This window comes from Desmodus rotundus, chromosome 3 (genome assembly GCF_022682495.2).
Source record: "Desmodus rotundus isolate HL8 chromosome 3, HLdesRot8A.1, whole genome shotgun sequence".
Classification (NCBI taxonomy): Eukaryota; Metazoa; Chordata; class Mammalia; order Chiroptera; family Phyllostomidae; genus Desmodus; species Desmodus rotundus.
Window position 1 is genome coordinate 169,309,538 of NC_071389.1, and position 16,693 is coordinate 169,326,230.

Sequence of the window (16,693 nt, forward strand, 5' to 3'; positions counted from 1 at the left end):
TTGACGTCTAATCCACTTTTTATCAGCCTGTTGAATTCTCGTAATTTGTAGTATTCTCTCATTATTTTAGCAAGATGGTGTCTCTCTATTATAGTACTAATATTTATAAGAAGTAATTTACCTTAAAATACTCTTCATTGATTTCATAATTATGTTGCTACCTAAAGGCATAAGGTAGTCTTTCAGTACATTTTCTTTCATTATTTATTTTCCATTAATGAATGAATGGATGAGTGGGTATAGTTCTATCTATTTTCATCTAAACTGTACTGCTTTAAGGGGGAAGCAGAAGGGGCTTCATATCTAAATCATCTGTTTCCTCATAACGCAAAGGTAATTTGCCGAGCACAAAGTAAACACTCATTCAATTCATCCACTTATTTATAGAAAACTACGGTGAGTGGCCAACCATGTGCTAGGGATTGTGCTGCCATATAATTAATTGTATCTCATTCAGCATAGAGGATTAGACTACTTAGGGAAAAAATACAGAGCAATGGGAAAGACCTTTATCATGTAGTCAGTTATAAACTTAGCATTAATCTTAGAAAGACCAGGTGAAGTGGTAAAAAATAGACCTGTACTTACTAAAATCTTACTAAATGCAAGACATTTTAAGTGTCATGGTAACTTTAAGAAATTAAAATATAACATTCTTGCTTTCCAAGTACTTGTGTTTAACTTTAGATACTGTATATACTAATAAGTAGAGAAGGAAAAATGAACTATTGAATAAATGTCCCAGGTTACACTGATGTTGTTTTTCATGTGGGCAATTAGAAGAGTTGGTGTAGCTTGAGGTGGGGCGAAGTCACCTCGACTGTGGTGACTTCACGGTCTCCACACTCTGTAGAACAGTGAAAATTTGAGTTGGTTCTTTATAGTTTTTTTCCCACTTTTTATACAAAACTGCAAACCTTAAAAGAAATACTAACATGCCAAAAGAATAACCAGTAGAAGGCACTGCTTGCTAGTACTTTATCTCGGAATTAACCAGTTAAAGTTTTGAAAAAATTAGAGAAAGAAAGAAACTTTAAAGATCCACCTGTATAAAAGAAAAGCAATTATTATTCTGAGTCTTCCGTTTTGTTTGTTTCATATACCAATTCTTAGACTTTGTGCCTGTCACTTTCCAAAATAATTAAAGCAAAGAACATATCCTAAGCAGATAGAGTTAAGTTTAAAGTAATAGTAGATGATTCCTCAATAATAGGTCTATTAATAATTAATTATGCAGCATTTTTACAGTTATCTCACTTTTATAGTCTTTTACCACTTTAGAAAGAACTATAAGATTTTTTTATAATACCTTAAAAATATAATTAAATACAGTTTACCAATTCACTTCCATGGAAACTATTTTTTAAAAAGGCTATGGGATCCCTGAGCTACATTTCCTTTTTTCTCTGACAATATAAAACCATTGTGTATACTTGTCCTGTAAGACTAGATGTTAGTTACCCTAGTCATGGAGAATAGTGAGGGAGTTGCTGGTTTTATTTAGTAACTGTCATGTGACAGATATTTATTTAAACATTACTCTTTTCAGAAACAATTCTAAGTACTGGGTAAGTAGCAGTGAACAAAAATGAAATCTACCGTCTTGTATCTTATAGTGGTAGAGAAAGATAAGAAACAAAGAAATAAATATGAAAATTTTCAGGTAGTGATAAGAGCTGTGAACAAAGTAGAGAGTAAAGAGCAATAGAGGGAGGAGGTGCTGGTTCACGGGGAATAAGCATGGGAGGCCTTACTGGGAAATGATGTTGGTGAGAAAGCTAAATAAAGTGAGGAACAGGCAGGTGCATATCTGAGCTAGGAGGATTTCAGATTGGAAAAAAAATATGAACCTCGAAAGAGATACATTTAGGTGAGTGGTGCGTTAGTTTTCTGGTGCTGTTGTAGCAAGCTATCGCAACTTTAATGACTTTGACAATACAAATAGTTCAGGAGCTCAGAAGTCTTACAATCAAGGTGTTGGCAGGGCTCCTGCCTAGAGGCTCTAGAAAGAATCTGTTTCTTTGCCTTTTCTAGCCTCTGAAGGCCACCTGCAGCCTTTGGTGAATGGCCCCATCATCTATTTTCACAGCAAGCCTCTCATATCTTTCAATGTCTCTGACTGTATGACCCTCCTGCTTTCCCCTCTTGTAAAGACCTCTGTGATTGCTGTGGGCCCACCCAGAATATCCAGAATCATCTCATTGCAAGATCCTTAAACTGATCACATCAGCAAAAAGCCTCTTTCTGCCTTGTAAGGTAACATATTCACAGGTTTCAGGGATTAGGATTTGGGCATCTTGGGTGAGGGGCATTATTCTGACTGAAGCAAATGATTTGCAAACTTGACTGTGCGTTAGTAAAACCTAAAAGCTTCAAAAAATTCTGATAACCCTGCGTGCACTCAAAGACCAATAATGACAGAATGTCAAGGAGTATGACCCAAGCAACTGTGTTTTTTAAACGTCTCCATGTAAGTCCGATGTGCAGCCAAGGTTGAAAACCACTGGTTTGGTTTTCTGTTGCAGTCCCACACCCTTTACCCTACTCCTCAGTTTGCTACCCATGTCTAAATACAATTGAGCACCTCCTGGTTAGAGTGATTATTGTGCACATAGCAAGCCTGTAGCCAATAGCAGAGGACTCCAGTAGCTTTAAAATTACTTTCACATATGGACTAGAGTAGCCTGATTATGCAGATTGCTACAGGGACAAGTAAAGAAAAAGCACCTCCTTGTAAAAGCAAGTTACTCCTAATAAGGGAGGCCATTTCTTATCTATTCCATTTAGGTAACTTAGCAACTGTAGGAATGTTGTAGACTAGAGAGGGGATTTTGTCCATATTCCTCAATTTCCCCCTTTTTAAAGTAAACTTGAAACAAATTTATATTGTGCTTTCTAAAATGCTCTATGCATCTTTGCTTTTTTCATTACTTCCTAGGTGAAATTCCCTCTTCGTTTTATCTCAAAGCTTCCAATTTGTCCTCTCTTTCCTCAAAACCCAAGCTGGTCAGCCATTCCCTGAAGCATTCCAGGATGCTGGAGGCTTCAGGAAGCCCTCAGGCTGTTGGCTGTAATGTCATCTTACCCTTAACTAGAACTGCTTTCAGGATTATTTAAAATCTTGTCAGTGGGTTCATAAACTTGTTAAAGCAGAGAGCCTGAATTACATGTTTTAATTCTCAATAGATAAACGTCTTATTCATAGGCAGTGGTCAGTCAATTGTTAATGATTTGAAATTCCCTTTTGCCCTGGAATTAAACAAGAGATCTTTTAAGATTTTCTTGTCCACACACAAAACTTAGTTAAAAATTACTATTGTCATTTTAGCTCCACTAGTTAGTTTCACACTGGATTATATTTATCTGCCTGATGTTGGTTTCTTTGAAGTCTGAGTTTTGTTTATTGATATGTCTAGCACCTAGCACAGTAATAACAATAATCATCTCTGAATTAATACATAAGAGCATACCGCAGCCTAGATCCTTAAATCGTTTCCACGTACCCCTTCACTGCGTCACATCCCTATAGCTTCAGCTGCAAGAATTGGAACCCTACACATCCCACATAGGAAACACATGGGAACTTGCAGTGCTTTCTTACCATCTTTAGAAATGAATGAGGCTCTTCTCTGTCCAAAATGAAACCCATTAGTAGATGAACAAAAATTTAAGAATCTAAAGTTACTGGTAATTTTGTTATCAATATGTCTAGAAGCAGTGCAGATTGATATCTCTGTACATAATTTAAGTATTTTATTTTTTTTAAATTAGTAGCCTATTATTGAACTATAACTATGGCCATTTTATTGTATTAATTTAAAACTCTTTAAGAAATCTTTTACCTTAATTGTAAAAAAATACTCTTAAATTCAACACACTAAGAAATTATAGGTCTCTGAAAATAGAATCAAAATAAATATGAAATACATCATATTTCAGGATCAGTTGCCTTCTAGCACCATAATTTCTTCATTTTCAATGTTTTGGACTTTGTCATTTTTGCTTCGTAGAAACATTTATTTATATAAAACTTTACATGTATTTATATAGATATAAATATTTATATAGAATGTTTATCCAGTTGTATGTAAAAATAATTTAGGTATTGAAATGACTACAAGTTTTGAGAAGAGTAATGATAATTGTCTGCCTAATAACTACTTTTGGGCTTTCACTTCTCATAATTATTATGGATAACTGTATTTATTATAAATATTTGATAATTATATTTATAATGTAGAGGCCAGCAAAAGCCTATACCTTCTGAAAGTCATAGAATTGTGTGTTAACTTAGAAAAGGCTAGACGACCCAGCTTTCTGCTTTGATCACCTGGAGACCGGCTCTTGCCAATAGCCTGGAGTTTCCAGACAGTAGGAGACTATACGTAACACTGAGGCAGACACCAGAATACCAATTAGTAATTCCAGCAAGAATGACAATGCCCGCACAAAAGGTGAAATCTCCTTGAAGTCATGCTGCATCCGAAACCAAGAAATAATTAAAAGTTCCTCTATTGATTTATTCTTATAAATCACAAAGACCTTAAAATACGTTAAATCTGTTCTGTCAGCCCATTTTTTTAAATATGGGAATCAGAAATTTGCTTGGAGAGCCTGGAAGCAGGACAGCGCAAGTTAAATGCCCCCAGTGTTCAGAGTTAGTGTGTATAAGTTAACATACCGAGGTGATGTTGCCAATGAGACTAAGATTATTCTAATTCTGTTAACTCCAGCCCCTAATTTCTTTTCTTCATACTTGAATGTACTTGAAGTAAACCTTGGTGATGAGATTAGAAATAGTTAAGGGTACCTGAAATGTGTTGGCTCAGTCTACTTCTTTAGACAGTGCTTACGTGGGAGCCACAAGCATTTCCTTTTCTTTCTCTGTTCTTCACCTGTTCAAGATCTCTACTGTTAACATATCTTCTTTAACATTTGCCTGTACATTTGATCAGTTCATTGTCAAGTCTGACTGGCCATGGATATTTCTCTATTAGGAGCCTTTGTGTTTAATGTTGACTTTATAGTTTAAGTCCGCCTCAAAGACAAATCCGCTTTCCTAATTATGGAGTTATGTGGTTTTGTTTTCAGATGAGGGTGTGTGTCATACTGTAGTTTAAAATGTGTATTAAAGTAAACAACAGGTATTGTTTATTGAGCATCTACTCTGTGATAAGTGCTCTACAAGTCATTTTCAGATGGTATGCAGTTCATTCTCAAAAAGCTTTATAAGTAGATATCACATCTCACTTTAAAGGTGAGCAAATTGAGAGAAAGTCTCACTGTTTCTAAGTAGTGGAATCAGTTTTTTAATCCATGTTTGTCTGCTTCCAGCGATCTTATTTTTTTCTGCAGTCCTATTATTTCTTAATAGAGAATGTCCTCAGTACTCCACTACTTTTCTTTTGAAATTTCTGACACTAAGAATACTATTAATCAAGAAAGATTAGAGACATCTCTTTTTGGGGGATTATATTTTAAATGTAAAAACCAGTGGAATATATGAAGTGGTATTGCAGTCAGTTAATACCCGGCCTCCTACCCCGGTCTTCTGGAGAAGAATAGATGATTCTGTTCACACTCTTTGTTTGTTGAACAAAGCATAGATTTTTCAAGGTCAGATCAAGTTGTGAAAAGAAGAGTTTATTTTTTATTAAAAATTTTAACTATATACATGTCTGTAAAACTTTTAATGAAGGAAAAAGGAAATCTATTTTAAAATATTTGCCACATATTTTTACCTCTGATTATATTCTCAATCAGATGTAATTACAAAAATATTTAATTTTGTTCAGTTAGCTAACTGCATTGTCATATAGGTATTAGCTTACCCAAACAAAACATCCTTATTTGATTGTTTTTTCTTTTACTTAGGTATCTGAGTAAATAAGTCTGATGTCATATCAAAATCTGTCATAGAATTATAGAAATAATATTACAATATTTTTATCTTCTCACCTCTTAATACTATTCTGCAAATTTGATATTAGAACTAAATGCCTCAATTGGGTGATTTAGAATTTGAGGGAAGAAAAATTCTCAAATGTTTCAAGATGTACAGTAATTATCAAATTTATTTAATTCTTAAGCTTTAAACAAATATCAAACTTTTTGTCTATCATGTGTTCTGAGGTTTACATATAACCAATACCTGCATTTCATAATAATCTTACTTTAAATTAAATGCAAACTTTTATGATGACAATCATTTATTTATTTTGTCTACTTTTGATGAAACATGGTTTAGTTATTTCCCTTCTTTTAACTCCCAACTGTATTTGCTATTCATAGATGTTCTGTTTTCAATAAGGTCTATCAAAGTGTAAAACTAGACGGGTATTTTTCTTTTCTTTAAACCAGAATGGTCTTTCATTATGCAGTATTCTTAGGTGAATTCCCTTGTTTAAGGAGCCAGAATACAAGAGAGTGCTATATTAGTGTATTATTCTCCCAACAAACAAGCACTGTTCTGTTGCTACCTGCTTGGCCATTGTTTCTGACTGTGTGTGCTTTGCAGTGGTGTTTGGATGGTTTCCTGCTCTCTGCCAGCCCAGAAAGGCATTTCTGTTACAATGGCCCCTAACCACACAATGACGGCATTAAGGATTTATGTGGAGGTTTCATTATTTTCTCCTCTTTTGTTCCTTCCAGGATGTCTTCCAAGCGACCAGCCTCTCCGTATGGGGAAGCAGATGGAGAGGTAGCCATGGTGACAAGCAGACAGAAAGTGGAAGAAGAGGAGAGTGACGGGCTCCCAGCCTTTCACCTTCCCTTGCATGTGAGTTTTCCCAACAAGCCTCACTCTGAGGAATTTCAGCCAGTTTCTCTGCTGACGCAAGAGACTTGTGGCCATAGGACTCCCACTTCTCAGCACAATACAATGGTAGGTTTCTCATGGACTATTGTGCCTACACTCACTTTTCGACCAGTCTAGTCTTCTAATAACAGTTTGGCTTCAGTCCTTTGCTTTACAACTATCATCTACTTAATAGCCATACACAAGATTCATTCTTACCATCTTAGAATGCTTTATAAGTACATTGATTTCAGTAGGTAGTAAAAGATATGCTATCTTTTGTTTTTCAAAATTCTGCTTTTGAGATACTTATGATTTAATTTGAGGGAAAACATGTAAATATAAGAATGATTTCAGGGTAACATATTTAAAATTAGTCAGCAGAAAAGTTAGATGTCGTACCATTTCTAGTAAAAGCCTCTTCCAGATAGAGGTACAACATACTTTGCAGATTTGTACCATAATAAATCTTTTTTTTTTCCAACTTTTTTTATTTGCCCAGATTGGGCTCCAGTATTTCTTAAAGCACTGGCATTATTATAAAAGTACATGTTTCGTAGAGACTATAGTTTTTAATGTGACCACACTAATTTCTAATTCAGCCCCATTCATGCTGTTGTTTTGATAATTCAGTAATTCCCTGGTGCATCCTATTCCAGAATTTGAAACTCAGAATAATTTATCTGGCTTCTCATCCTGGGGTGTGGATCACTGGGAAACTGTGGTTTCACAGATGAGAGGAAAGAAGGCAACATTGCATCTTCGGCAGAAGCATAGACAGCAGATACACTAATAAGGCCTTTAGGCCCGTCGCGAAACACAAATACATGGGATCTACTTGTTGGCAAGGTGGCAGGGCACTAGCTGCCCGCAGAGCCACCCTTGCGTTTTCCACCTGGCTACTAGGGTGAATGTCACATTTTTGCAACCTCTCCTCCTCTCCACCTTCAGGAATGGCAGTGCCATTAATGTGAACCAGATTACACCAACAAAAATGTTTCATCACACATGCTCATATCTTTAAAGACAGCTCTGATTCTGTTAAATACTTTTTTTTGCTTTCTCTAGGAAATTATTATGCATCACAATGTGCATAGTACTGAGATAGGCGCACTTGTTGATGTTATTGCCTAAATGCATGTGGCGTTAAATCCACAAGAAGAATCAGATATCCCCTAATAGCTGTGAAATAGACAGTCATCTTTGATAGTCACATTAGATTGAAATACTCTCATTCAACATTTTAAGCCTTATAGATAAAAATTTCTATGGGCATTTAACTGTGTGCAAGATTTTTCTACCAAGAAAAATGTTTTAGCTAACACATATATAGCACTTATATAGATTTAAGCATATTACAAATATTAACTCCTTTAATCATCACAGTATTTCATTGAGGTGTTATTATTAATCCCATTTTATAGGGGAAGGAACTGAGGCACAAGGAGATTAAATAACTTATTCCAGGTCATAGTTAATAAGTGGGAGAACCAAGGTTTTACCCAGGCAGTCTAGTTTTAGAGTCCATGCTTACGTATATTATAAGCTCTTCCCAAGAGCACAGGCATATTTTATTTGGTAAGTTAAGTCATACTGTCCATAATTTCCCCCTTCTCCATCTACTGTGAGTTTATGTTAGTTGTGTGCAATGACATGACCCTTTGGCCTCCTCTCACAGAGGAGAAACTGGGAAGAGAACTTGGAAGATGTTAGTGCGCGGTCCACCGGGAGGGAGGTGATGTCGGACCCTTCGTTTGACATTGCATCCCTGCTAATGCCTTTTTCCTCTCAATATGTTTGCCCCTGCTTTCCCTCAGGGAATGCCCTATTGAGAGTGCTTCTTGGTTTGGTTTTCTGGAGATATTACCATAAAGATAAAGGCAAGTTTGAAGGTGTGGATATAAATAGTTATGATTAGAAGAAAACCACAAAGATAAAGGCGAGATTATTTTAAGTATACTCAAGGATGGGTAAGAGAAAGGCATATTAAATTACATACTGTAGTTGATAGGAAGGAATTCTGTGATGCAGAATGTAGTGAAAATGAAACCATTCAGTTTGTAATGGAGTATTCAGTTTCACTAAATAAAACTGTAAACGGCCTGCTTCGTACCAAGTTTTTTGTGGAGTACTATGGAAAGAGATTCAAATCAGACACAACTCCTTCCTCAAACAACTTCGTCGAGAGGAGAAGTTTTTAGCCAGGGTGTATGGATCTGAAAATGAATGGAGAATTCTGTATGTGCACATGTGTGAGTAGGAATATGGTGTTCATCAGATTTTCAAGTAGATCTGTAACCCAAATAGGTTAAGATCTGCTGTTCTAGAAGTTAAAACGGTTTGAATACAAATGATTTAACTTCATTTTACTGACATCACAACTGACAGTTTTCTCTTACTGTATGTCTAATTGGTTTCTAAATTTGTTTCCTCCTCAAATGTTTCTTGATTCCACCAGCTTTTCGTCTCTTGAGTAGGCAGTTGGAAGAGTCTCCTATGTCATCTCAAGTTTTCAGTTTCTTTTCTTTCCAGTCTTTCCTTCAACTTCCAAAAGACTTGTTTCCCTGAGAAATGAGTTAGCTTATTTACCCCACTTTGCAATCTAATGTGTCCTTGGTGCTTACGGGAATTAGTGTAAAACTCTTTATCTTAGCATTAAATCCTATAAAGACAAGCATTGAATTATGGCTTTACTGTCCTCTCCTGCCACATCCTGTCGTGGGACCAGTGCTCCAGTCATGCCGGACATTTGAAAAGTATACATAAACACACCAAGTGACCTCGAATGACACAGCTTTATTCGTTCTACTGGAAAACTCTCTTTTCATGTTTTACCTTCCCAGTGATTATCTTCTATCTCACAGAAGACTGGGTTCAGAAATTGCTTCTTCTTAGATGTTTTCATTGACCTCCCAAGGTGGAATGGTTGCTGTGTAATTCTTTTATCTATGGCACTTGCTCATGACTTTTCCAATGGCCTATATTAAATTTGCGTGTTGACATGTCTACTTTCCCATGTACACCTTAAAAGCGCAGTCATCTATATTTGTATTTCTGAGACCCAGCATGTAATGGATAACTAATTCGTGATTACTCATTAAGTGGCAGGGTTTATATGAATGGTTAAATGTATGTTTGGGGCAAAGCTAAGACACTTTTCATGGTGAATATGCTGATTTTCTAGAAATTTTAAAACTCAAAAAGAATCTACTAATGTAGTATATTCCAAAAGCAGAAAGTATAATAGCTATGATATATTCAACTGTTAAGCTTATTAAGACATTTTACCCATTTATCAAAATGATCGAATATCTTTATAGAATTGTTACTAATGCAAACACTTTATATTTCTGCCTAGATACTAGATAATTGTCATAGTCACATAATATGTCCTTTTATTTCAGTAGAAAAATGCATTTTATATACTTTTCCTATTCAATATCTCTGAAAACAATAGAATGTTTCATGGTGTTTGTATCATAGCATTCAATTAGGGGGAAAAACAGCTTTCTAGATTTCATTGCCAACTTGTATGTGACATTCATGCTATATTCTTAAATAAAAAAGAAAGATATTGAGAGGTCTACCTTTTTATTTCCCACATAGTTCAGAGACAAAATAAAACTGATGAGTAATCTTTATAATAATGGCTTGAAGTTATAGAGACATACTTTCAATATAAATTTTAAGTTGGAAAATATTTCCTGAGATCTAAGTTCTGTATACTTCATAACTGTTGTCATATAAAAGCTTTGAGGAATTAGGGTCCAGACCCTTTGTTCATATTCAGGGTATGCAAGCACTAGCATTTGGAATTGGGTCAGCTAAGGATTCAATTCTTCCTTTCTGAACTTGTGTTTGTTACCTTAGTATTTTCGAGAAATAAACTAAGGTCCTAACCAAGAGCAACTCTGAAACAGTTGTAACTGATATGAGTGCTCTGGCTCCTTCTATTCTTGGAAGGTTTTACTACTATTCAGAGTGCACTATAGATGAACTGTATTAAGTGGATTATACACATGTATTTATAAAGTACTGTTGGATTTTTAATCAATACAAGACTGAGATGCAGATAGGTGTATGTATGAAAAAGAATGTTGGTTCCTTCTGTGAAGCACTTAAAATCTCGCCAAGCAATTAACAGCAAATCTTGTTCTCACATTATCTTCAAAAAGGTAAAAGGCAAGGTAGGCAAGTCTGATTCTGACATGAATGGAAAAGCAGCCCTCAGTTTCATTTTTATTGAAGGTCTGACCATCTTGCTCCACTTCTTCTTTTTAACATGCAGTTGGAGGCTGTCCCTTCAGGGTTTCAGAGAAAAGCAAGACTCACTAATTTCTGGCTCATGTTTAATAGTAGATATGATGTAGATGGATTTATTTTATGATGTGAAGAACTATTCTGGACATGTCCCCATGCCAATCAACATGATTATTATGAGCACCAGAGGGAGTAAGTCTGAAGAAAAATCAAGTAGGGCATTAGAGACAGCCCGGGGACTCTGGGTGGCCATTTGGGTGCTTATCTTCTATCATGCTACTTCTGCTGGTGAGATTGTTGTTCTTGTGTCAAATGTGATGTGAAATGAAAGCCTTGACCACCTGTGGTTACTGAATTATCAGTTGCCTTTTTTTCCCCCACAAAAATCCTATTCTTGCCTCAGCCAAACTCTCTTCTTGATCCTTAAGTCTCTCTTGAGTTGATTGAATGGCTTTGTATTAAGTGTAGAGTGGCTGCTTCCCAAGATTGATTTTTAAAATATAGGTATTTATTTTAACAATATAATGTTTTATTAAAAAATAATTTGAGTTGCCCATTCTACTGATAGCAGAATTACATATGAAATAAATACTATGTATTTTTTAATTTTAAAGATCTATTTGATTTGCAAACATATTAATATGTTTTAATATTAAAACATATCAATATGTTTTAATATTTTATTTATTGTTTATATCGATAACATTTTCCTGGAATTGTTAAAGAAATCTGGGTCTGTATTAGGTTTAATAAAAAACTTGTTGTATCCTAGTGTGTTTAAACATTTCAGGGTCACATCATGAAGCAACATTCAGTGAGAATCAGTTTCTCCCTGAAATTCATCAAAAAAAGAAAAGAAAAAGGTGTCTACTCAAGCTGATATTCTATAGAAGTTGGACATATAGCTTAGAATCAAGTATAACAATTGCAAGTCTGCAACATATGAAATTCAAACTTAAACACTGAAATAATTGATTCAGTGCACATGTGCTAGAGAAAGCCTTTTACTTTCTCAGACGCACTTTCACTTCCTGGGATTCTTTATTTACCTAAAATAATTTTAATGCTCTATGATAGCTGTGTCTTGACATGCCCTTTATGTAAATTTTGTTTATAATCTAACAGTCATTAGTAATACATTTTAAATTTTTTCTTTATTGGTTTTAGAGAGAGAGGGGAAGGAAGACACACACACACAGAGGCTGTTCCACTTATTTATGCATTTATTGGTTGATTCTTACATGTGTGCCCTGGCCAGAATTGAACCTGCAACCTTGGTGTATTAGGATGATGTTCTCCCTGAGCTTATTGAGCTGACCAGGGCATGTAATGTGTGTTTGATGTATGACTGGTATAACTTTATGTGTGAAGTACTGTTCAGAAAACTTAAAAAAGAAAAAATGCATGTGTTATTTAAAAATAAGTCACAGAATAAGACCTTAATTATGGTATGGTAAAGATTCCTATTTTTATATAGTGGTTTTTATAAGCTTTTAAATTTCTGGTTACCTTTGTACAGTAAACTTAGCAGAAGTTATTGTGGTAGTATAATGCACACAGTTGTTAACACCAGTGTGATTATTGTGCCAGTTCTAATAATGAGAATTTCATTGTTTAGGGAGACCATTCTACACTCTAGACAAAAGTGTAATTACTTTTGAACGATGTGGAATGTGCTCAGTTTAATAGCATGGAGAATAGATTCAGAAAGATTCAGATAAAGTAAGCTTGCAAGCCATATGTGCGGCGTGGCAGTGTAAAATTATGATAGTAGGCAGTATAATTCTACGCACACATACTGGATTTCACACAGTTTATCTATAAACTGTTGTTTCTGTAAGAGATAGGCCTGCTTATCTGAACAGGGCCAATTCAACTGAAACAAGGTGATAATGGTGACAAGTTTGTATTTGTGTTTATGGTAAATTGATGTTTATCATACAATAAAATTACATTGTTACAAACATTATTCTGTAAATGTCAGAAAATACCACATAAAGTTATTTACATATAAACCCAGGCCTTTGTTTGGATGTAAGTGGTTCAATCTTTATAATTTATTGTTCTGAAAATTACCCCTAGAGGTAGCAGGAATGAAGACATGAGAAAAACAATCAGTTGGGTTCCCACTAAGCCACTGGATAAGTTGTGCAATAGATCGGTTGTCCTATTGCTCTACAGTTCCATTCTGTATGGTTGGGGGAGGGTCCAATAGCAAGTTGAGAAACCCTTGGTTCATATGACGTCCACAGTATTTGCTGTTGAGTTGAAAGCTAACTGAGCCTGGAGAAATTAATGAATGTACTCTCGCATAAAAAATAGCTTCATATTGGAGTTGTGAGCTCGTGGAGGACACTTAATGAAGGTCTACTGTAAGCATCCCCATGTAGTGCTGTGTGGTGACAGGGGAATAAGAAAGAACTTCTGTGCTGTGGTAATGGGGAACATGTGTTTGCAAAGGAAGGTTTGGCCTAATGGAATTTAATGACTTATTTAATAGGGAGTGTTGTAGAAAGGTTCAACTCAATACAATGAATACCCATGAGCAGAGATACAGAAATAAATAATAACTAGTCACTTCCCCCTTATAGCTTCTGGTAAAATATGGATGTCATATATGCACAGAAGTCACTATACTGTTGTATAAAATGTTAGAACCCTGATACAGGCTAATAAGTGCTGAGGAGACTCACAGTTAAAAGATATCCCACTTGTGGGAAACCAAAAGAAATGTCTTTGGAATTGTTTCCACAAAAAACATACTAGATGCCAAAATATTTTTAAAAATATATATTCACATTGGATCAATTATAAGTAATGCAAGATCTTTAATTTATAGTATAGTTTTGCTTTTTCCATATTTTTACCCAGAATAAATATGAAAGAGAAAAGAACAAGTTAAAACAGCACTGAAGGCAAAGTTCACTGTAAAGGTCATAAAATAAAAAGTGGGGAAAGTATTAATATATGCATCTCATATTAACAGAAATACAACTATTTTAGTCATTGGGTTTTTAAATATTTCCTTTCTTTATCTGGATGACCACCTTACATGAAGTGGAAAGAGGGGTGATCTGCTTGGCTAGGTACTGGAAATAGCAGGGACACTAAGAAGCTGTGCTGGAGACTTGAATGGCGTTTCTTCAGATTTTGTTGAATGGATAGGTGTTCATTTTTCATTTCACTTGTTATTCTGGGACCTGCATAATGGGATCATTTGAACGTGGATGTTAAAAGTACTGAAAATTTTGGGAACCAAGCTTCATTCTGTATCTTCGATGCTGTGTTTCCACTTCTTCATTAGTTTCTTCTTTTGATTCTATTCCTCCTTTGCTCCTCTTTTTTTCTCTCTCCTTTAATTCGCCTCTATCAGAAAACATTCTTAATGGGTGCTCTTGTGGATCTCAATGGAGCCATTATCAGGAAGGGAGACGGGGTAGGAGAATCAGCACCATTGTGCACTGATATGGACTTCCTTCTTATTTGCATATATTGCCTCTTGGGGCTTTGCCAAACCTTCCTGCAGTAAGCCTAGGTTTCTCTTACTGTATGTGATTAATGGGTCAATTGGTTCTGTGATGAAGTTTTCATTGATTTTTAGTCAACAGGCACAGTATAGTGAGTTCTTCACAAAACTGTATTTCTTCAACTTATTCAGATTGCATTCTTTTACTTTTCTCTTATGAGCCAATGTTAATAGTACTGATAAGTTTATTTTTAATGTCCTTGCTTGGAAAAAAAAAAAAACCACTTAAAATTCTGTGTTGGTTCCCAAATTATTTTTTTAAATTGCACTTAACTGCAAATCTAAAGGTCTTCAATCTAGTGCTTCCATGGGTTCCTGTGCCCTTTGTGTGCCTGGAGTAGCTTCCATGTTAAATTTTTTGACAGCCTCTGTCAGTATTTTCAATCAGTTATTGTTTTTTTCACTTAGTTGATTTTTGTATTCATTTTTTTTCTAAGGGAATCCAAAAATAGGAATTTGGCAGCATCGGTGCCAGAATTCTAGGAATTGGAATGCAGTCTTGTAGACTCTGTAACTCAGTTGCCAATGGAACCTCAAAATATTTCAGATAATACTTTACACTGTATTCCCTCTTGGCTGTATCAGCTTAATACTGCTCTCCACTGTACCTAAAAAGGGAAAAGGGATCTTTGTGTAGCAGCCACTTGAAAAAGCATAACCATGTAGCAGTTAATTTGGATCTTAAAGTGAAGTCACAATGTAAGGATGTGTTAGATTACCTTTTTAATTTATTATTCTCACTTATTTTGGCAATTAGACTCATATAGCTTTCTCTTTAAAAAATACAGACAGGGACAAATACCTAAATTTGTGGGAGTAGGAGATAAGTTGACATATAGAAAGGAATTCTGTAGGGGCAAATCTAATAAGATGGGGGCAGGTATTTTCAAGAGAAATGATTCTTTAAGAAATGAATTCAAAATGCTTAGAACACTCTTGGTGCCACATTAGGTGCATTTGAAAGCATTATGTGTATTTAAATTCTGTACTCCCTCCACAAAGTCTGAGATGTCCACAATCTGTACCAGCATTAATGCTGACATTAAGTTTACGACAGTATTTCAGTATGGTACCAGTTTTGGTCGTCTTGTGCCACTTTCCCCCATTTCTTGTTTCAGAAAGTAAATTTTATCTTTTTCTGTGTTCTACTAGATATGGGAGGGGATCTTTGGTATTTGAAATAGGAAATAAATGTAAAGCTAAGTCGACAGTTGTAATATGTCCCTTTATTTACGTATCTTCTTTGTGTAAAGGCAAAATGTTTTTTTCTTAAGTCTCCTACAGGCCGTTTTTAGGAATGATCTATGTGAGCAGATGAGGTGTGAATGTAAGGAGAGCAGCCTTGGCCAGCTCTGTGACACTGACATCGCATCGTAAAGTAAATGAACACAAGTGACTGGATTTTGTGTCTTATTTAGTCAAGGCGGCTTCTGTGGCAGCAGAGCAAACAATCTTATCATTATATAGAGAAGCGGTGTTTACTTCAGTGTCTCCTCTTAGCTCTTAAAAAATCTAGCCTGTCTCAAGATAAAACAGTTAATCTTGTTGGTCGATATCCCTAAACGAGAGAATAATGTTCTAAGGGTTAATAAAAATTTAAAGTGAAGGTAGGATATGGAAAAGGGTATAATTACAAAGGTAGTGTTAAATAGCTTTGTATGTATTTAGAAAAAATAAATATATACCATGCTAAAAAGTCAAAACCTATATTAATGGGTAACAAAACATAAAGTACAATAACCTACAGTATTACAGTTAATAACATACTTCAGTCTCATAATCACCTCTCCTGCCATCCTGGACCTAAATAAACATATATCCTGGAGAGGGGCGATGGCTGGGCTGTTATACTATCCATCTTTAGGTTTTGTGGCTGTGGCTGGAATGCTTTACACACTAGGGACACACGGTCAGAGAATATGCTTCTTCTCTATCTGAGATTCTGATTTCCCCAGGGTCACCAGTAGAACATAAGAAGAATCTTTGAAAGTCTTGTGTGAATATATCTTACAGCCTACCTGATCATTGCAACTCAAATAGGGGAGATTTCAAAGAATCAGTACTCTTTAGAATATGGCATTTAATAATTACTAATAATATGAATGTGTGAT

The 16,693-nt window shown here is 35.3% G+C and overlaps 1 protein-coding gene across 21 annotated transcripts in view; it reads left to right on the forward strand.

Annotated features, from left to right (window-relative positions):
• SOX5 (SRY-box transcription factor 5) overlaps positions 1-16,693 on the forward strand; it is a 908,025-nt gene that overhangs the window by 581,013 nt on the left and 310,319 nt on the right. For 16 of the 21 annotated variants that reach the window (XM_053921733.1, XM_024575365.3, XM_053921734.1 and 13 more), the window contains one exon: positions 6,652-6,883. In XM_053921733.1, the coding sequence (XP_053777708.1) occupies positions 6,652-6,883 (232 nt within the window). The remainder of the gene's footprint in view (positions 1-6,651; positions 6,884-16,693) is intronic. The other 5 variants (XM_071221065.1, XM_053921739.1, XM_071221064.1 and 2 more) reach the window with 1 other exon arrangement.